The sequence below is a fragment of the Aphelocoma coerulescens genome, chromosome 6 (genome assembly GCF_041296385.1).
Source record: "Aphelocoma coerulescens isolate FSJ_1873_10779 chromosome 6, UR_Acoe_1.0, whole genome shotgun sequence".
Taxonomy (NCBI): Eukaryota; Metazoa; Chordata; class Aves; order Passeriformes; family Corvidae; genus Aphelocoma; species Aphelocoma coerulescens.
Window position 1 is genome coordinate 37,037,728 of NC_091020.1, and position 21,986 is coordinate 37,059,713.

Genomic DNA, 21,986 nt, shown 5'->3' on the forward strand with positions numbered 1-21,986 from the left:
TTGGATTTATTTTCCTTGAATAGAGGAGATACTAGATAACATGCCTGATTCCTCCTACAGGCAAGGTGAATCTAGAAAGAATGAGAAATAGTACAGTCCAAATACTCTCTAATGAGAATAGTACAGATGTCAAAGGAACCATTGGTTTTCTCCATGTGCTTTTTTATTATAATTACTTCCTGATTCTTTTGCACTCTGGTTTGCAGGTTCAAACATCTTGTTTCATGTGTCACGTGTTTGTTCTTCTCAGAGGGCTTTGCTATGGTGTGTTTTTCTAACAGTAAGAGAATATAAAAATGGTTTTCAGTAACATTTTCTCACCTATTGCTCCTTTCTTTCTGTTCTGTGCTAAGGCAGCTTAAGGGCAACTTCATTATCTGTACTGTGGGTGCTGTCCCTTCTCATTACGTACCATGGAATTCATGTATGACCCTGAGGAGACTAGACATGTACATTCCATTTATTCCCAAGCTGCATACTAATGTAGAGCCATGAATGCACATAAAGAGCAATGAAGGAGAGAAACAAAATTTCTAGGTGGCAAAGAGATTTAGATAACCTGGAAGTATTATCTATAGACACTATCTGTAGACACAGTAGGCATCTTATTATCTTTGTTTAGAAATTGATCATGAACATGTAACTTGTATTATTAAATTATTTTCCATTATCAATTCTCTGAATAAAAGCTTAAATCAATCTATTTTTATTTAAGTTGAAATTATGTGTTCCTAGAAAGCACTTATAACCAAATCACTGAAGCAGTTAATCTGAGGAGTGGGTGTATTTTATATAGAATAAAAGACAGCAAATGACAAGTAAATATCCAATGATACAATGCCTCTGTTGTCTGAGCTGTCCTTACTCACCAAAAAAATAATGGCTCAATGTATCTCTTCTCCATCTCGGATTCTGGTGAAAATCTAGTACACAATGAACACAGGAATGGAAGTGGATCAGAACAAAAGCCTAGCCAGTGAGCTTTCCTTTGACAGAGATGAGCAGTAGAAGGCTAAGGAAGAGTTTAGAACAGGGAATTGCAATATTTCCAGAGTAAGGAACCCCTGAAGCTTCCAACAGCTCAAAACCAGCAAACTTGAGCAGGCCCTGCTACAGTACCTGCAGTTTTCATGATCTTTGACATGCTTTTTCTCATGAATTTGCCCTATTTGACTCCTTGAACACATACAGACTTTTTAATCTCCACTATATTGTGCCAGGCAGATTCAGATATTAAATAAATATTGCATGAAAAAGAACCTCACAAAAAGTACCTCCAAAAATATTTTTATTTAAAAGATACAACTATAAAAGCCAAACACTCCCAGGACTCAGCTATGTGGGATTTTAACTAAGCTCTGGCACTTGTTTGAGAAAAATTTTCATGATGTCAAAATTAAGAATCTTCTACCATCTGGTCCACCGTGTGGAAATGCCTGTGATACAAAGTCTAGCATGAGTGAAACACTGTGCTTTTACCTAGACAGCTCTGCAGACTAATTTATGCACTCGAACATAATGTAAAGCAGTGATTACTTAGTGACCCACTCAATTTATATCATTCAAACGATAGCAGAATAGGATAACTGATGTTGAATGTTAGACACAAGCGCAATCATAAGGCCATAATATGAATTCATTAATAGTAGATAATTTCTAGTAGCTGTTAACATAGAGTAGCTACAGTTACCCGCAATTAACTCTTAAAAACATGCTATTTCGGAAGAGCGTTGCCCCGCCCGGCCCCCGGCGGCCGCGTAGGCGCTGTGGCTCCGCCCGTCGCTCCGCGCTGCTGTGCGGCCATGGCGGCGTTGCCCGTGGTGTTGCTGCTGCTGCTGGCGTCGCGGCCCCCCCTCAGCCCCGTGGGCGCGTCCCGTCGCTCTGGCGGCAGCAGGTGGGTGGGGGATTGGCTTCTGCCGCTGCTGGCGCCGGGCCGGGCCGGGCCGGGCCGGGCCGGGCCGGGCCGGGCCGGGCCGAGGCGAGCCAGGAGACCGGGCCCGAGCCCGGGCTCCCGGCGGGAACTGTGGCTTAGCCGCCTCGGTTTCGCTGTGGTGTTGTCGCGCCCCCGGGCACGGGGACATCTTAGCGGTGGGCCGAGGACTGGGAAAGGCTTCCCGGGGCCGACAGCACAATGGCTGAGGTAAAGCGAAGCTTGGTTACTCCGTGATGAGGCAGCTGGCGGTGGGAGCTGGGAAGTCTGGGCTTAAGGAAAAGGAACTTCGGTGCGCAATGAGGAGACGGTCAAAGAAGTACAGACTGCAAGATGCAGTCAGTGAGGAAGATGCTCTCAGCTATTAGAGAGTAAAATCTGTCTTTGCAGATTGCACTTGGGATGAGGACCGAGAGGAACTGTAGTATATGGACACTGATTTTGTTTTTAATCACTCTTTCTTCCAGGGAATGTCAGAGTGATTTCTCCTTATACTAATAGAGTGTCCACAAAGTTACTACAATGACAAGAGAGGCTTTCTGTAATTGACTATCAATGCAGATTGTACAACAGTTCACCCAAACTGATGAGCAGTAATACTGTGTTGTGTTGTTGGCATTATGTAATGTAAAATACGAAATTACGTAAGTATAGTCCATCTTACAGTTTGCTGTGCGGGGGCGGGGCTTGTCTTTACAGGTCTGCGAGTCAAGTGTGTGTGGAAAAGTCACTCATTTTCAGAAGTAACACCCCTTATCCTACAGACATCGTTTCTGATCCTGGTGTACGTGATCCACTGTTCTGTGTACGGCTGGATGACGGTAAGCAATCTTTCTTTTCACACATTTTGTTCATAGTTTGCCTCTGCTTAGGGGATATTTTTTTGAACTGCACGTTACAATTGTTGCTAATTATTTTGGCTGTTACAGTTCCAGAGAGGCCATAGCGAATCAGGGTCTGATCACCAAAGACAAAACAAAGAAAAAGATTATTGCACTCTTACTAAGGGTAGGGTCTCTGGCTGAGCACAAATAAGTCTTTATCAATTGCTTATACATCTGAGGTACCTTACATAATTGGCTACACATAGAGCAGCAGATAAGGGTTGAAGTATCCCACTACGATAATTTTCAGAAAGTGTTTTCTTATTGTGTCTTGGATTCTTTATTATATATGCTTATTTTGAGCCTTTCTTCTCTGCTGGTGATGATTTTTTCACTGGTACTCATGTATCCTTGTAGGATGTGCCATTAACATTCTTTTCTCTTTCTGCTTTCCACATTGTACTTCATTTGAGTGATTCAGTGTCCAGTTCCTGGCATTCAGTGCAATTGCTGTGGTCTCACATTTGAACACTTAGCATTTTCTCTTTTGAGTTATGTGTCTACGAGTTGTGACCCACAGTTCCATCTGCTTCTGACCTAAGTCTCTGAGTATTTTAGGTTGGGAGGGGCTCAGGAGGTTAACAGGTACAGCAGCTAGTCAAAACAAGGTTAGCTTTTTATTACTTTGTCCTGCTTTCAGCTCTTTACAGATGTTGCCTGAGTGTTTTGCATACAGGGAAGAACAAAGAAATTATGAGAGCCTCATAATATGTAGTGTGATAGGTAGTAGTGCTAGAACTTTACCCATTCCAATTTTCAGTAGATCTCACAGTAAAGATGAATTTAGATGAGGGTTTAACCTCAGCTTAAAGTGCTGTCAGGCTCCTGGGTGTTTCAGCCTGTAACTTGGAATCTAAATTTTACCCTTTTCCCACACCACTCATAGTATCCTAAAAAGAGGATTAAAAAGATTCTGAATTTTAAATGTTATCCACAGAAAGAATCATCTGTGTCCAGATTGATGGCACCAGATTTTTTTAGCCGTTTAATATTTGGGTCTAATGTGTATCTATCACATGATAAGGCCCACTGAACAGGCCTAAACATTTGATTGCATGTATATGTTGCAGCACACCTGGGAACAGAATTCACTGTTCACATGGCCTTTTCCTTTTCTGTGCTTGTTGCTGGAAGAACACATGGGGAAGACTTTATTTGGGAATCTCCTGAAGGATCATAAAGTTTTCTGGTAGAACAGCTTTCTCCCTAGTGGCCTTTCCCATGGAAATATAGGAGCACATATCTTTTCATCAGCTAATTGTGGCAGCAGCTTTTCCAGGATGGTGTGATGAGCTACCACTGCCAGAAATATAATCGAGCCCTAATGAATTATCATGGCCAGTGAAGGTGATGCACAGGTCGACTTCACCTCATTGAAACCATTGCTAGCAGCTTAAATTGTCTGAAATTTCATTTTGCCTTTTTCTACAAGATTACATAGCCTTTAGTATCTAAACTTAAGCAGTTTGAATATCTTAAGTTTTGCTGCAGATTTCCTTCCAGTTTTCAGGTATATTTTGCATTATATAATGCTGTTAACCTGTGGTAGCAAGTATTCAGCTTTGATAATGGAAGAGTATGTGAAGAGCTGGATCCCAAATCGATTAAATGGCTGTGAGTAGCACAGCTGCAAATGTTTTCTTTTTCAGTCTCCCTCAAGTGATTATTAAGCAAGCACCTATTTTTGTGAACCTTGTAGGAGGTTGATATTCCTTTGACTTTAATCTCCTTGAAAGATTTGACTACTTAATTAATGGTGTATTTGGATATTAAAAAGCTTTTGTTTCTGCTAGCTGTGCTGTACCTCTGAGCATCTGCTTTGCCCTTGAACAGCAGAATTGCGTTGAGAGCTTAAGGTTCTTTTTATACGGTTCTTTTTTTTTCCCCCCAAACCTGCTGGATTATGTAAATTCGTTTTGGTACTATTGTAATTGAGAATACTGCCTCTTGTTCCTGTTGTCAGTAGGATACGTAATCCTTGCATCTTCTAAGATGCTTTATTTGGATCTATTGAAAAGTTACTCATATTAGGATGAGTATATGTAGCATGCCTTTAATAATTTACCATTTTATAACAGTGCTTTGGCAGTAATAATTTAATACATTATAGCATCATAACCATATCATTGAATACCACCAGGTCAGGAAGGTATAAGTGATACTGTAGGATACCAACAGAAAGTCTGTTTTTTTAGGATGCCTGTTGTCTATTCATACTTATCTTGAGTATTACCAACCTTAATTATTTTGAATCCATTTAATGTTGCTTTAAGTGAACTAACAAATGGGCTGTGCTTTGTAATTAAAATGTCATGTGTGTCTAATTTGAGCATCTCACGGAAATTACAGCACATATTATGATAGCTGTTAAGGAGTCTTCATGCTTTTTGGAAACTCACTTTGTGTATTAGTGTCTGTTTCCCATGACCTATACAAATTAGTACTCATGATATCATCCCGTTTGTAGATCATACTAGCCTATTAGAAGTGTTACTATGGATTAATTATTATAAGGCACCAGCTATCTTACAGTTACTGAAGTTATTCCTTTTAAAAATATTGGCACAGTATTTCCTGTTATCTTTTCGAGTAACTTAATATTGGTGGATTTCTTTTTTTTCTCTTTTCAAAATATAGCAAAGCTGAACTATTTTCAACAGCCACAGGATATCAAAGAATCTGATTTTGTGGAGTTCTTAGAGAAGTATGGCAGGCACTCTTTCTTAGCACCATCACAAGTCCAGCCGTCGTTCTCTGCTTTTTACCGTGTGAGTTGAAAGAAAATAGTAATCAATTTGCACGTATACTCTTATTAAAGCTGTCTGTAATGATGTCTAATGAGAACAGATTGAGATTCTTATTTTGTACCTAGAAGCCATATTATCATAGGATCATAGCATATCCTGAGTTGTATGGGACCCACAAGGATCATCGAGTCCAGCTGCTGGCCTTGCACAGGACGCCCCAGCGATCCCACCCTATGCGTGAGAGTGTTGTCCAAATGCTCCTTGGGCTCTGTCAGCCTTGGAACTGTAACCATTCCCGAGGAGCCTGTTCAGTGCCCCACGGCCCTCTGGGGGAAGAACCTTTTCCTGATATCCAGCCTAAGCCTCCCCTGAGACACTTCCAGCAATTTCCTTGGGTCCTGTCCTTTGTCACAGAGAGCAGAGATCAGTGTCTGCCCCTCGGGAGGAAGCTCCAGAGTGCAATGAGATCTCCCCTCAGTCTCCTCCAGACTGAACAAGCCAAGTGACTTCAGCCATTCCTTGCATGGCTTCCCCTGGAGACCTTTCACCGTCTTTGTAACCCTCTTCTGGATGCTCTCCAGTAGCTTTATGGCTTATGTTGTGGCACCCAAAAGTGCCCTCAGGGCTCAAGGTGAGGCCATACGAGCACGCAGAGCAGAGTAGAGCAATTGTCTCCCTCTAGCAGCTGGTGATGCTGAGTCAGATGCACCCCAGGATACAGATGGCCCTCCTGGTTACCAGAGCACACTGTTGAACTGTTTATCTCTCAGTACTTTCCATTCCTTAGTGTATAAAAAGTTTCTGGTCAGTTTCCTTGTATATAAGAGGTTGGACAACCTTTTAAGTAAAACTGAGTGTATACAAAGAAGTACAGATTTGTCTCTTGCCCTCAGCCTTAGTATTCCACAGTAACTTTGTGATTTCTCCAAATTGTCTTTTCAGGCTGGTGATCCAATCCTAATCTACTTTGATTCATCATCTGTATTGAGCATGCTCAGACAGCCAGTAAAAATGGGAGCCAGTGGACTTTGTGTTGATGGAAATCCTGCTGGTTAGTAAAGGGGGAAGAATCTCTTAGGATGGTTTGCTTCTGTTTTATCTGTTGTCATGTCTTAACTCACCCAGGCTTCTTGGACAGTAAAAGCACAAGCTGTACTCGGATTTTTGCCAACTTGAGCAAGAGCTGCATGACTGACCCTGCCCTAGATGCTGCTTCCTACTACCGCGACTTCACTGTGCTAAAGGTGTATTTCATATTTCTTGCTTTTGTTCAAAATCTTAGTGTTTGACTTTGCATTGCCTTCCACTGGGACTTCAGGTAACTGTAAAACTGAAGGTCATCTGGTGTGTCATCCCTGATCTCCCAGTTGTTGAGGCCTTCTTGCTGGGAAACCTGTTAAAAATGTCACGACTGGTGATAATCCTTCCATTCAAACTACGTTCCAATAAATTTCCATTATTAGCAAATTCTTAATGTATGTAACACATACTTCATTGATATTTCATAGTTCTAATGGTTTATCTAAAACTCTCTCACATTTTAAACAGGTTGTTTATCGAAGTATTCCTGTCTGTTCCATCAGCTTGATCAACCAAGCAGTACATGTTCTCTGTAAAGAATTAGGGTGGGTTTTTTTACATAAAGTGTTATCTCTAAAATCATACTGAAGGCCCCTTATTAATATTAGCTCTATTTACATCCATATCAATTTCTCTACTATTTATCCTGACAATAATTTCAAAGTAACCAAATTGTTGTTCTGGGTTCATCCTACTGGTCTTACTGAATGCTTATATGAAAATGTCTTCTCTCACCTTGTAGAAGTTTCCAAGAGGAAACAATGCTGTAAATATAAACACTTATTAAAGCTGATGACTCATTTTACCTTTATATTGGAAATCTAAATCTACATAACTGTAGTAGAGAGTATTCTGTTGATCAGATTTAATTCATGTTTTCAGGGCTTTCTTTGTCACTGTTGCCAAAAATCATTTTTCCTTAACTGGACGCTGAAGTACTTACTTGATTGCAGAAGATGGGGTTTCAGGAGTGGATCAGAGATGTGATACTTAAAAGTACCTGCATTCTGCAGGGCATTAGCAGGGCCAAGTTTAAGTTTGTCTTTTGGTATTTTAAAATGCCTTCTGTGGACTGTGTCTGTGATCTATAGATTACAAAATGATGACAAGTTTTCACATCTGGAATAAGCAAAGTAATTTTGTCACTACAATATTCAGGCTCTTTTGTAATGATTTTATGGCTTTAGTCACTTGCAAACACAGCAATTTACTTAGCTTTTTATTGGTATTGTAAAGCAGTTTGTTTATTTTTCCCAGGTCCCAATTAATGACACCATCATGCAGCCCATGAAGGTCAGTTTCTATTCCCAATGAAAAGAATTTCTGCTTCTGAAGGGAAAATGGGAATGTGCTGTGTCTGAGACAAGATTTTTCTTGACAAAAGTAAGACATTTTGGTAAAAAAAGGACATAAGTAAGGGTGTATTTTTAAATGAATGGGCATAGATAGGACTAAAGTCAGGCAGGTAGATTATTTTCTTGGAAAAAGATTTGGGATCTGGAGCAGTGTGATGTACCCCTAGATCACAGCTACAGCAGGGAGGCAAATCTGACTTGGATGGAAAAGCAGTGAAAAAGAGTAAAAAATGCACACTCCTTTTAAACAGTTACTAATTGTTAATATGCTTACTGTCTCCAGGTAAATGTCACTGCAGTCTTACCACCTGGAGCTCCCCACATGAAAGACAACACATGCACCAATGTTGTTTCTGAGGTATGTGAATCTTCTTTCCTTTTAGAGCAGTTTAACACAAGCTTAAAGTCATTGCCCTATTACCTTACTCTGTCTCTGCTTATTCTCTAAATTGGACTTTCAGGTGATCTATGAGATAGAATACAGTGGCACAAGTGGGATTCAGAGTGTTTCTGTCCGGTTCAAAGTGAGCAACATCTCTGGGAACTCCAGATCCTCTCTGCAGCAGCACTTCACCATGCACTTCTGGGTCAGTATCCCCATCCTCCCTGGAATTTTACCAAGTTTGTAGTCTGTAGTTTGTGACTCATTTTTGTGCAGATGAGACCTGAAAAGATTAGAGCAGTGTTACTGTGGTATAGTAGTAACAGAACGCTGACGTGCAGATGGTGGTGGAAGATAGGAGGGGAGGCATTTCTGGTCTCAAGTAAACCATGCTAGTAGAAAAATCCAGGCTCAGCACAAGCATGCAGTCTTTCATTGCACAAATTTCAAGGAGCTGATTATTTTTATATGACTTTGCTCTTGTTTTGGTTTGGTTTTAGGTGGTTTTTTGTTTGTTTGGGGGTTTTTGGTGGGTTTTTTTGAGGGTGGGTTTTTTGGTTTGTTTGTGGTTTTTTTGGTTGGCTTGGTTTTGGGCTTTTTGGCTTTTTTTTTGGTTGGTTTTTTGTTGGCTTTTGGTTTGGTTTTTTGTTTGTTTGGGGGTTTTTTGTGGTTTTTTTTTGTTTGTTTGGGGTTTTTTTGTGGTTTTTTTTGGGTTTTTTTTGGTTTGTTTTTGGTTTGTTTTGTTTTGGGTTTTTTTTTTATTTTTTGGGGTGTTTTTGATTGTGTGTGTTTGTTGGGGTAGAAGGGAAGAGGATAAGTCAGCAGCATGGCCTTGTGAAGGAAAGGGTTGAAGCTAGGGCTGTATCTGACATGTTTAGTGTTTGTGAACGAAGTTGCTAAATTTATTCCAGGTACTTGCTTAACTTTGCCTGCGCAGCAGGAAAGAAAGTTACTTTGGAAGGGGTAGAAATCTGGGAAATACTAATGTGTGTTAAGTTCACATAAATCATGTCCTATAGAGGCAATGTAAAATTGGATAAGTGGTGACCTCAGGGGTTGATAAATGTGCAGTGCAGCCTTGTTGAAGTTATGCCTAAAGGCTCTTGCCATACAACCATTTAGAAGTGGAATGGTCCACTAAGAATCAGGGTCAAGGCAGGGTTTGTTCTGCAGTTCTTCTGTAGAGTTGCCCAGACTGATCTGTTCACTTCCTCAGAGACAAATGTTGAGCAAAGCAATTCATTGTATTGAGAGCTTTCCTGGTATTATCCACATTTCAGGATACTGACATTTAGTTTTTTTACCTCCTGGACTGCAAATGAAATTGGCCGGGTAAGAAAGAAGCCTTGGAAACAAATAGTTTAAGTAGTGTATAATAATCAGTCATTCAAAAAACAGCTTACATTTATATTTTTGAGAATGTGAATTTGATCTTTGGAGATGAACGGATGTCACGGGTGGTAATCTGTTCATCTTCTGTTTCTTCCCTTTGCATCTTTGTAGACCAGGACTCTTTCTCATACATTGCCTAGAAGTGGAAACCCTGGTTATATCAATGGAGCACCACTGTTGATTGCAAACAGTGGTGCCATGCAACATGTATCCTTTTTCTGCTATGCGTTTTTGTTTATCACTGGGATTTTTTGATTTCTGGTACTCCACTGTCTGGACTGCTATAGTCCCCTGATAGGGATAAGGAGGAATATGGCGTGAGTGGATTGTTAAATACAAGATGAGTGTTGTATGTTGTCTGTTTATACTTTCGTTTGGGTTCTTGATGTGCAGTCTGTCAGATGAGCATATTATGGAGTGAAAGTGATGGAAGTTGTTCACGGTTCCTCAGACACATAGTACAGTTTGGAAGGAATATGAGAACAGCCTGCAAAATCAGGTAACAACACACTCTGCAGTCATCCTTCCTGACAGTTGGAAGCTGTGGACTCACTTAGCATGTTGTTCTGTAGTCTCTCGTGTAGTGCTGTGGAGCTTAGGTCCTTCCCTGAGGTCACCAGTGGGTCTCTACAGATCTTTTGTATACTCCTAAGAGAACTTGAATATTGGAAAGATGGTGGACTGCTAGAATAATACGAACATTGTGAAGGTCTTCTGGGACATTTTGAGGCTGTAGTCTGGCAGTATGTCTTGGGCAAGAGTGGAGTTGAGGAGTGAGTCTTAAAAAGTGGTTGTTTCGAGGATTTGGATCATTCTTCTGACACGGCAAGTGTAAGACCACTGATATGGTAAGATGGCTAAAGAGCTGTCAGTTTTCCTTATCATGCATTACCTTGCCATATTTTTCTCCTTTCTCATTGCAGAGAGGATTGAAATTGCATCTGTTTAATACCAATACTTGTTGACTCATTATAAGAGCAGAAGAAATACTTATTGCAAAGAAAGGATGTTGATAGTGGTTTGGGGGTTTTTTTTGTCCTGGAAGTCACTTTGGAAAAGGTGTTATTTTCTCATTTCCAGCCTATCCCCAGTACTGGAAGACAGTAACTGTAGTTACATGCAGCAGAAGTTATACAAGGCTTTTCAGGGGATGAACAGAACAGAAGACTTTGCTATAACTGGCAGTGCTCATTCAACCCAGGCAGAAGAGTGGATGACCATTCTGATTCAGAACTGCAGCTTGCAGGTAATATGAATGCAAAAGGACCATCTGTAAATATTTTTCCTTTCTTATCTTTGTACTGCCTTGGGGAGGTGGGGATATCTGGACTTCTTCTGTGTAATGATCCTATGACTCTCAGAGGTAAGCAGTCATTGTACACTAATAATAGGGTAGCAAAAAATACCCCCAAAAAAGCCCCTAACAAACCCTGACAGATTTCCTATCTTTTGAATCCTGTTCCTGCTATTTAAATGGGCAAAAAGAGTGTAATACCGAATCCAGTGTTAATTACATAGTTTTCTGACAGCCTTTTGGAACTGATAGCAGCTGCTTACTTCATATTAATTATTATTATAATCCTTTTTTGCTTTTCCAGAATAGGGAATATTTTTATGGGGATATTTATATCCTATTATATTACCTAATAAGGATAAAGTTTGTGAGCCAATTGTATTGTAATAATTGTTAATCTGTGGGGGGATGGCTAAGTGGAATGTGAAATCCAAGTGGTAAAGCTGAGACAAATTCCAGTTGGAAACGAGATGACAGTGAGATGGATGTAGCTCCAAAATGGGTGGTTGACCTAACCAGAAGTTACGGAGTTAGTGCTGAAGTGATTGATTCAGGTTCTGTGACCTATATTATCCAAAACATTAGACTTTGACAATAATGGTCCTTTATCACTTTTAAAATACGATATTGAGTTGATTGGGGTGTATTTTATTTTCAGGCTGTGAATTGTACTTCCTCTTGTATGGTTCCTGTGACCCTGGAGATACAGATATTGTGGACTAAAGTGGGCCTTCTGTCCAACCCACAAGCTCAAATACTGGGTGCACGGTACTTTTACCAGTGTCACCCCCTCAAGGTATGGAATAAAAACCTTCCCTCACGCACAGAGGTAATTAAATGGAGTTTACAGGTTATTTAAGAACCAAGGAATCAAATGATCTTGAAACTAATTAAGTTGAGATTTATTGAGTTTTAGCAGTTGTCTGGCTGCAATGGCAGCCTTCCATAGAGGAAGGTTGTTTTGTGGTCTTTTCAGTACTGTTCTCACTCAGTTGCATAACAGGAAAAGATACCTTCTTTCCAACCCTAAACCACTTTCTGCCACTTAAGGACTCCGTCTTTAAACTTTCAGTTACGGTTGGTATAAAGTTGTAGTTACAAACATTCAGTGACTCCATGTTTATTTAGTTGTCTCTTAAAGCCTTGATACAGAATTCTAGTTGAGTAATGTTTCACAGACTCCACGGAATGCTGATAATCTGTGCAAGAAGATATTTCTGTTCCTCTAGAACTTCTGAAATCACCAACAGGTAGCTGAGGAAGTGACTAACGCTGATGGCAACGTATTTGAAGAACTGGGGAGGAAGGCTGTAAGCCAGAAGGAGGGTATTCAAGGCCAGATTGGCAAAGTTCTGAACAACCTGGTCTAGTTGAAGGCATCCTTGCCCATGGCAGAGGGCTTGAACTAGGTGACCTTTAAAGGCCCCTTCCAGCCCAGACCATTCTGTGATTCTGTGATGTCAGAAGGAACGTGTCAGCTAACACGTCCACAGAGGACGACTCAATGACTAGTCTTTCTCAAGCATGTGTCAGTGGATCTCATTGTGATTTTTTTTTTTTTTTTTTGACATCACATAGTCTTTTGGGCAGTAGATACATTTCAAGGTTTATGCTTCTCTGTAAGGGCTTTAGGGAGAGCAGCTGACACCCACCTGGGCATTTTCATGGCTGTGAGGTATGACATGGAAAGTATCTGTCTGATCTCTTAAGACTCTTTGAACTTCAGACTCAGTCTAAATGAGATTTTACACGCTTGTTTGAATGGGTCTCTTGGTACCCCTTTCTCCTCCCTTCTTGCAAAATACATGAAGAGAAGAGGATAGGAAAATGTTAACTGTGTGAAACTTATATTGCCCTGAGGCAAACTGACACCCCTACCCCATGAAAATATTTTTTAAATCACCTGTTAACATGGCTTCATTAACAAAATTTCTGTCTGAGGAAGAAGACTTGCATTCCTAGTAAAAGTGCAGGGTGCGAATCCCTCAGTAAGAATTAGCTAATCAAGAAGAATGAGATTCAGATTTGATTTGCTTGAGCAACTGATGCTCATTACTTTAGAGCTTTAAGGTATATTGCAAAGCAAATTATAAGAAAGCAAGTTTCTGGCAGCAAAAAAACCCGATGCCATTAAAATCAGTACTGACTTCATCAGTGACAATCCACACATTAGGATTGTTAGTAAAGACATTTTAGCAAAGAACCAACTTGAAGTTATAAATTGCAGCTATTTGTAAGCATACAAGACTGCACGTTACTTTCAAATTACATCACTTTCCAGCTTTAGCCTACAGATTCTCTATCTGAGAACTATCCTCTAGTTCCTTTAATTATTCTTTAGGGAAACCTTTTTTTATTTAGACCACACTGCATCACTGGAAAGTTGCCTAAGTAACTGACCAGAAAACAGAGAACCCAGGGAAGACATCCCGATTTCCACATCCATCCACAATATCTAGTCATAGTTGTACTTGAACTTCCTGAAAATACAGGACATTTTTAAATGATGTAGAGCTCTGCAAGAGCATGCTGGAAGTTGCTGGTGGTTGCCTTCTCCCAGCTGTTCTGGAGGGGTTGTGTATGGGTTTTTTTTCCCTGCTCTAATCTCTCTGATTTTAAGGCAGTTTTTGAAGGTCCAGACACTAAATCAATAATCTTGAGGCTTCTTGTTGACTAAAGTGACTTGGCCTATCATGTGTTTACTCATTGGTAGGAGAACTTCTATCCATCAGAAGTGATGGGGAAATTCTACTTGTAACTGCTCAGCAGTGGTAAGTTGTGACCGAGGGCTGATCTGGCATGGAGGGCAAGAAGGGGTTAAACTCACTAGAAGCAGGAATGCCAGGATACCTTGCAATCGAATGAAGTTTCCAGGTGATGAGAGAAGAAGCAGCCTCAGCATTGTCTTGCAGTCATTCTGGAATGGGAACTGCTCAGAGGCCACCTTTGAGCAGCAGATCGGGGCTGGCTGAAGTGCCCCATGCTGATGCTCTCAGGATTGATGCTGCTGGTGCAAAGGTGCAAGAGGAACCTGCTCACTATGCTTTTTTGCAGACTCCATGTAGAACCATGTGCTGCAGTAGGACTGTACCCAGTGCTTTGTTCATTTTATTTTTCTTTTTATTTAAGCACAGGAGTATTTTTTTAATTCGCCTTGAGGAATACCACAAAAATTCCCCAATAGGAGTCTCAGAATTTTTGTCTTAAGAGTCATGAACTCTATCTTGTAACTTTTTTGAATGCTTCCTACAGAACTTCACTCTAAAGGCAATCTTTGAAATTCTTCTCAGGGAAGTGAATGAGATCGTAATTTCACAGGTTGGCTTAAACCAGTGCAAGCACAGAAGGTATGCTGCCAGTAAATTCTCTCTCAATGTTAGCATGCAGAGCTGGCAAGTGGGGCAGGGCGTGAGGTTGATCATTTGGCAGCAGCATGGTCTTACATCAGCCCAAGGTAGCCATGAAACTCCATGTAGCTCAAAGACGGAGTGTATTAGTTTTCTTGCAGCATTCTGTTAAAACAGAAAGAACTGAGGCTTTAAACGTTTACTCCCCTGTTTGATCTTCACTGATCTGTCTCCTTCCTGAAACAACATCCTAAAATGTGAGCAATAAATTTATTATGGTATTGGGTCTCTGCTTTAATTTATTGATGTTTTATTGATAGGATTGCATCTTGTGGCAGTTCTTTCTGGTAGCAAGCACTTGTCCAAAGAGCCAGGTGATCTTTTATAAAAAATAAAGCTAGCTTTGCATCTGTTCTTGTTATTAACAAGCTGGTATGTCTTTCCTCTGAGTAGAAGGCTTACTATAGCAGAGCTTGAGTCACTGCTGCCATTTTGGAGATCTGTAGCATACGATGCACAGTAGCTACTGATCTTTACTATACCCTCAATTTACCTGCTAAGTATCAATTTTGGGAAAGAGGGGTTACTCCTCTGAAAACTTAGGACACTTAACTCCTGCCATCCCAAAGACATCATGCTTGCCAGTCATCTACCGTGAGTCCCCACTAGAAAATTGTGGAGGGGTATGCCTTTTGTGTTAAGACCGCTACACTCTTTCTGCTTCCCTTCTTGTTGCAGTTTCTAAACTTGAGCACGGTACCTGTGACAACTGTCGTTACCTTCACTGACATGACGGATTGGCCGGAACCTCCACGAGGCCAGCCCCAAATGCACTGGAAACTCCCATTTGACATCTTTTTCCCATTCAAGGTAGCACTGAATGTAGAAAGAAGTTACAGAGGTGATCTGGCTGGGTATTTTTTGTTGATTCTAATAATGTCTAGTATTTTCTGCTTTTGAAAATAGATAGAGCGTGTGCTTAAAGTTTGGTGAGTGAATTGATATATTCAGGATACAATCCAGATGATGGGCTTTTGTCTTCAGGTTTTTATACTGTGTCTGTGATGTCTATGTACCTTCTGTTCTGGGATTAAGCCATGCAGACAGCTTCTCCTCTCGTGTCCCTCTTCTCTGTATGTACCCTCTGTGAATGTCACTGCAGTGACACACTTGAGAAATGTAGGGATCCAAAACATTGCATTAATGAGGGACAAGGAGGAAGATGTTAAAATGATTAGTCCATGTTCTCAGAAACCAAGAATGCTCTCTAAACGAAGGAGTATGGAGACAGAAGCAGAGTTCAATCAAAGCATTTTGGAGCTGCTTTCAGTTAGCTCCCTGTTGGGGAAGCACCTGATTTTTCTATATGGAACTAACCAAACATATAAAATACAGGAGCCCACCCGGTCAGCCTGAATTCTAATATTATGACATGTGTAGACATGTGTGCCAGTCACTCCACCTGTCCTTGTTAGATGATGACAGCCACACCTCTGTGACACTTTTTGAAATTTGCTTTTCTGTCTTTTCAAATACAGATATTCAATTGAAATTCTCATGGTTTAATCACTGTTTACATTAGCAAGAGCATTGCACAAAGCAAAGTAATTGTAAATGCCATATACTCTGAAATACAGTTGAATGTTAATGGTTTGTCAAAATGTCTTCCTTCCTGATCTTTTTTTCCCCCCCTCCTGGAAGAAATGGGCCCAAATATAGTTTTTTCTGGACAAGAAACATTCTCTTGTGGCTCCGGATAGGAACTGAACTGAAATTTATAACCACTAAAATTCTAGGGGCACATCAGAGAGTTGTGAATAGTTCTAAAGCTAAAAATTTGATTATTTTAGGAAAAGTTGTAGATGTATTATGAGACTGAAGCTTGCTGCAATACCTTACCTCTGGCTCAGTCTCTGGGACCAGGATATAAGTTTATTGTTTTTGAAGTTAAAGGTGTTGTTCTGATTATCTAGGCTGCCCCATACTGTCACACAGGAAATCTGCTCAATTGTTCCAGGAAGCTGTTGGATGAAAGTATATTTTTTTTTTAGCAAAAGATTTATTATTATTATTTATCTTAAATTCTTCAGATGATGGAAAAATCTGCCCCATCTGATGCCAAGTAATCCAATGGAATCAATAAGGGTCAAAAATATTTAATAAAATGTATCTGTTGCTTTTCTACCTATACTGCACATAGCAACTCTATTGCTCCTCCTCATTACAAACTTATAAAAGAGTGCAAAAATAAACTGAAAAACTTGTAGTTAGTCAGGTTATCAAAGGAGATAATACGAATAAAACAAAACTACAACCCATCTAAAAGCTTCTGGGTTAATGTTGCATATTTATCTTTGTGATTGTTTGCGTGGTTTATTAGCTGGGAACAAATTCCATGCAAGTGTCTACTGCTTCCATTGATTCCTATTCTGGGGCAGCCCAACCAAGCTGGTGTGAACATTGAGAACTGCGTGCATTCCAGTATTACACACAGCTGTACTGTTACACAGTACAGTAATGGCCTTTGATTTTTAGATAGATGTGGCTTCTCCGATGTGCCTGTAATACCTTTGAAAAGCTTTTATCAGAACACATTTGTAGTCCCATGTCCTCTCATGTCCGTAATTTGTGGAATCCAGGAAATTAATTTAGAAGTGACAGTAACTGAATTACAAAGGGTTAGCTGGAGAAACTTCCCAAATGTCACAGGTCAGTGCCAAATGTATTGGGATAGGGCTTGAATGAAAAGCATCTGGCATCCTTATTTTCTACATTATTGAGGTAATCCACTTAGGTATGACCACAGAGATACTGTTTACTCTATGGGCTGCAAATACATGAAGTGCTGGAAGAGTGCATCACCTTATGTTGTAATTATCTGCCATACCCCCAACATACCCTATTTTCTAGCTCATGTTCGGCTCCTTTCACATTTTGTTATAGCAAGAAATAAAGCTGGAAAGAGCCTTGTCCATAACCTTGTCCAGCCTAAATTAAGGCATGTTCAAATTCTAGCCGTGCAACAGCAATGCTTGTGGCTTTAGGCTCTGTAGTTTCCTGTACCAGTGCAATTTTGGGTCTACTTTGTCATATTGTGTTCCCTCCCCCCCCCCCCCACCCGATCTGAAATAGCCTGTGTTGCAATTCGGTATCAGGCAACGTTATGACAGTGTCACGCACAAGGCAGACTTGTATGTCAGATGTACAGGATGGAGTATTTGTACTCCTTGACAAAGGGCTGAGACAACAGTCTTATTTCTCTGCTGCCAGCATTCTAGCTAGAGCCGTCTTTCCAACATTTCCCTTTTTTGAGGCAGTAGGTCTATTTTTGCACTGTCCGAGTGAAGATGATCTTTACTAGATAATTTTTAAGGTCCGTTCCAAACCTAACCCTCGAATTTTAGATTTCAAAGCAACAGCAATTGTAGAAGCCACGGGCGGGGTGGGGCCGGAAGCGACGTGACGCGGCGGTGACTGAGGCAGCGGGGAGCCGGGCCGCGCCGTGCAGAGCCAGGCGGGTGAGTGGGGACGTGCCGAGCCGAGCCAGGCAGGGCAGAGCTCATCTGAGTTGGCTAGAGCAGCCTCGGCCGTGCCGGGAGTGGAGAAGTGGGCTGGGCTGCGGGCGCGGGGTTGCGGCTCGGCCCGGCCCGGCCCGGCCTGGCCGGGCGGAGTTGCCAGAGGGAGCGCCGGGGTTGCTTCGCCAAGGGGCGGTCCCGTGCTGGGTTGTGCCCGCCTTCCGCCGGTGCTGGCCGTTCCTCTCCCGCGTGGAGAACGGGGAGCGGCTGCGATGTCGCTCGTGACAGAAGGTTGAGGGCTCTGGAGGGAAAGGAAAAGTGAGTTCAGCCTTAGAACTGCCGGGGGGGCACCCGCTCACCGCCGGTCTCTCGGACCACGCAGACTTTCCAGAGCCGTACATATTCGGGGTCACTTTTTCTCGGCGGTCTCAGAACGTTACTGCTGCGGGGAGTTAACGGCAGTGTGAAATCGCAGTTTGATCCCTTGCGAGCACCAGACGAACTGGTAAGAGCTGCACGGGCCGGGGATATCCGGGGATATTGAGAGCAGAGCTGTTGCTCCTCTTGAGGTTTCTTTTTACTTGCTGGTCTCTCGTGTCTACTTACAAGATTTCTCCATGCTCAAAGAAAATATTTAAACCCTCCTGACACTTGCGTGACAGCTAACAGTCACTCCCTAGGTTTTGACCCGACTTTGTGATAAGCCCGTGTTCTTCACATACTGTTTCTTCACAGTAGACAGAACAGGATCAGATTAGAGGCTTTTTTAAGTAACCTCATAGCCTTCTGACAAGAGTAATCAAACTCTAGATAATGGAGACTTAAGAAACAAAGCTTACATGGTTTACCAAAATTATTTGACAACTGTCTCTATACTACAAAGTCAAGAAGAGGTTTGGTTTTTTAAATGAAAAATAACTCAAATATTTCTATATACTTATAAAAATTTTCCACATGCTTATACCTGTGCTGACTGTACCCTAAAATTGATGGATAATTGGAGTATTTACCTTCTTCCCAGATTTGCTCTTGAAGACACTGAGAAGAAATTTACAAAGGGTTAAAATAAAGTTTTCTTCTTTCCTGTTCTATAGTCAAGTATTTATGTTTAGTCATTTCAGAAACTGTATTACCTTTTCCGTATTTGTGTCATTGAATATTTTTGTTGTGTAAACTGCTTTGCTGATTTATTTTTTTGCTGTATTTCCTTGGTCTTCTAAGCTACTGTTTTGCTGGGGTTGTTATAAAAAATGTGTTCAATAGCAAAATAAGCATCTCTCAGGCTTAGCTTCAGTAATTCTTCAGCTGTTCATATTGCATATTGTGTTACTAGGAATATAAAAGCAATGGTATTTTTACGTTTTTCTACAGGATCCAGGGAAGAAAACATCTGAGAGTCACTGTGCATGATACTCTGAAAAGTCAGTTCAAGATGTAGTGAAAAAAAAGCAAATAGAATGGTAGAAATTATCACTTAAGGAATGGAATGCAGAATAGAAGACCATATTATACCAATACATTAATCCTTTATTTATCGAAATTTGAGTACTCTATGCAGTTCTGGAGTCTCCTTTGGCTAGCATGCACCACTGTGTTTGGGCTAATCAGGGAGGTGGAGGAAGAGCAATGGAGATCATTATATATATATGTATATGAAATATCCTTGATATAAGGAAAGTAAGAGTATCCTATGCTGATGTATTAGTGGCAGTACAGTCTAAGGAATTGCTGTGCTTCTCTCTTGCTGGTGCTAATATTCACTTCTATATATGAGTGAGTCAGTCTTTGACCAGAATATTACCATGAACAAGCTGTCTTGCTTGGGGACAAGAATTGCCGCTTTGAGCAGAAGGGGTGGTGCACCTCTGGTGCTAGAATTGTTCAGGGACAACTTGAGCATGACAGCAGATGGGGGAATGAGGTGGTAGGTGCACTGCAAGCCTGTAAAATCATCAGTGGTATGAAGGTGAATAACCCCAGTCTCCACAAAGCTGGAAGCTAGGGGAGTATTCAACTAGTTTTGATTGCTTTCTTGTCCTACCAATGTACTTTATCTGGGCATCTGACAGACTGCTGCTCTACCTACGAGTTTTATTTGGTTTTCCTGAGTGATGTTTGGCAATTGTACAACCTTCATTTGATGGGTGTAGGAAAACTGGAACAGAACTGGGATGCTAGTTGTATCATCTTTATCTTAACAGGTTGTGGAACTTGATGTTTTGCTGCTCAGTGCTCAAAACAGGTGGTAGAAGAAAGTAGCAAGATTTGATTGAGGCAAGAGTAAAAAGATGTTAGGAGGAAGGAAAAGCTTGAAAGATGCTAATTAATCCTATCTTGAGGTTTGTTAATGAGGACTCGTGCTTGATTAAATTAACCTGTCCTTATGTTCCTCACTTAGAAAGCTTTATTAAAGCAGCTACTCTGTGTGAATTTTTTTTCCTTTTTTTTTCTTTTTAATTATCTGGGGAATAAAGTATTTGCACAGAGATGTACTTGTGTTTCTTGCAATTACGTCTGGGATGCAGGTAAGTGGACTGTAGCATGTGTGCCTACACATATGGTTATTACCATCAGGATAGTTCCATGCTTTGTCTTGAAGATGGAACTCTCTTTAGGATTACTGAAGGTTCACTACCTTTAACTGTCTGAAACCACAGTTTTACATTCTCACTTCTTACTATGCCTGCAAAGTACACTGAGGTAAGTAACTGCTGACCATGTAGTAAATCTAGCATTCCCTGCCATTAACAAGAATCCTTCCCTAAAAACTACTGGTTTCACGTGGCAAAGGAAATACTGATTTATTTTGTATGCCTTTTCTCTTACTAATTTGACCTCTGTTTTTGGGTATCTGAAAAAGAAAAGCAGCTCCTCAGTATGTGAAATGGTTATGGGGAACCTGTTGCTTTTTCTTTGGAAGCACAGTTCAAAGAAATTGCACATGCTAAAAATTGGCCAGGTAAGCTTAAAATGAGAGCATTTCCATTTCTTGTTAGCTATTTGAAATGAATCACAGAATCACAGAATATTCTGTGTTGAAAGGGACCCACAAGGATCATCAAAGCCCACCTCCTGAAAGGCTTGACTTAATATAAAAAAGGCTTGTCTTAATAAGAAAAAAAAATCAGCTGCTGTGATATACCTTTAATCACTGCTGTGGTTTTTTTTTATGAGTGAGTGACCAACATTCTGGTGTTGTCATTGGTTTTTTTCTGCAATTGCTAATAATTGGGAGTGGGGAGGAGGGGGAGAGCAGGGCTTACGTGCACTATGATGATTAAACCAAATTCCACTTCTGGCAAAGTAAAGATCTCCAAATAGTCTTCTAACAAAGTGATGACCTTATTTTGGGGTATGTTTTTTTGTTTGTTTAGCGTTTTTTGGGGGGAGAAGGATGGGGAGCATCTTGTAGTTTTGGTATTTTTTCTTCTTTTTAGGGGGAGAGTTGTCTAATTTCCCTTGTTTGGAGAAAGTGATATGTTAATGTCAGATAATTGTGAGCTGGATTTTCTGTTAATTCTTGAGACACTGAAGTTTTTCCAAATGTCTTGAACTCCACTTCCCACCACTTTGAATATTCTTCTTCCTTTGTGAAGTTTTCTCCACGATTTTGAGACCTTCATTTAAGATTGTTTCCTGATCCTATAAGGTGATGTGTTAACAATTTAAAAAAACAAAACTAAACTAAAAAATAAACAGCCCCCTAAACAAATAAAGAAAAATAGTCCACAGAACAACTCCCTTGCAACAGTATGGGAATTGATACTGTTGGAATTTGTTTGAATTCTAATAGGAATATAATAGTGGTAATATTATGTAGGTAAGGACAGAAAACAGTATAACTAGTGCCTGAGTTAAACTGGGGGATTACTGTGGATTTTGTGGTGTCTTTAAAGATGAAAAACTGTAGAACTGTGGTTTCTACCAATTGCAATGATGAGTGCTTGCCGATGCCACTGAGTTGGGCAGAAGTGTTTATCTGCTGTTGTGCAGGAAGGCTCTGCAGAAGGATCTGGACAGGCTGGATTGATGGGCCAAGGCCAGTGGTATGAGGGTCAAC

General features: G+C 40.7%; 2 protein-coding genes across 9 annotated transcripts in view; both read left to right on the forward strand.

Annotated features, from left to right (window-relative positions):
- Positions 1–1,765: 1,765 nt before the first annotated feature.
- Positions 1,766–16,064, forward strand: TCTN3 (tectonic family member 3). 7 transcript variants are annotated; one of them, XM_069020342.1, is made up of 13 exons: positions 1,766–1,894; positions 2,630–2,751; positions 5,452–5,582; positions 6,504–6,612; positions 6,687–6,805; positions 7,899–7,934; positions 8,280–8,354; positions 8,458–8,583; positions 9,882–9,977; positions 10,172–10,269; positions 10,851–11,016; positions 11,723–11,860; positions 15,150–16,064. In XM_069020342.1, exons 1-13 carry the CDS (start codon positions 1,803–1,805, stop codon positions 15,369–15,371), a joined length of 1,530 nt encoding a protein of 509 aa, XP_068876443.1. In that variant the 5' UTR covers positions 1,766–1,802; the 3' UTR covers positions 15,372–16,064. The 7 variants fall into 7 exon arrangements, with proteins under 7 accessions (XP_068876443.1, XP_068876446.1, XP_068876445.1 ...); XM_069020345.1 differs by lacking the exon at positions 1,766–1,894 and adding an exon at positions 1,976–2,140; XM_069020344.1 differs by lacking the exons at positions 1,766–1,894; positions 2,630–2,751; positions 5,452–5,582 and adding an exon at positions 5,590–6,192.
- A 638-nt stretch (positions 16,065–16,702) lies between these two features.
- The window catches only part of ALDH18A1 (aldehyde dehydrogenase 18 family member A1), a 35,839-nt gene continuing 30,555 nt past the window's right edge, over positions 16,703–21,986 (forward strand). The window contains exons 1-2 of one of the 2 annotated variants that reach the window (XM_069020337.1): positions 16,703–17,929; positions 18,309–18,431. The gene's annotated coding sequence lies outside the window, so the exon portion shown is untranslated. The remainder of the gene's footprint in view (positions 17,930–18,308; positions 18,432–21,986) is intronic. The other variant, XM_069020340.1, reaches the window with a different exon arrangement.

Excerpts from the sequence above, each read along its gene's own strand:
- TCTN3 (XM_069020342.1), top strand. The coding sequence starts at position 1,803 with ATGGCGGCGTTGCCCGTGGTGTTGCTGCTGCTGCTGGCGTCGCGGCCC. Across the intron at positions 8,584-9,881 it reads ACTTCACCATGCACTTCTGG|ACCAGGACTCTTTCTCATAC; the intron begins GTCAGTATCCCC and ends GCATCTTTGTAG. Across the intron at positions 11,861-15,149 it reads ACCAGTGTCACCCCCTCAAG|TTTCTAAACTTGAGCACGGT; the intron begins GTATGGAATAAA and ends TTCTTGTTGCAG.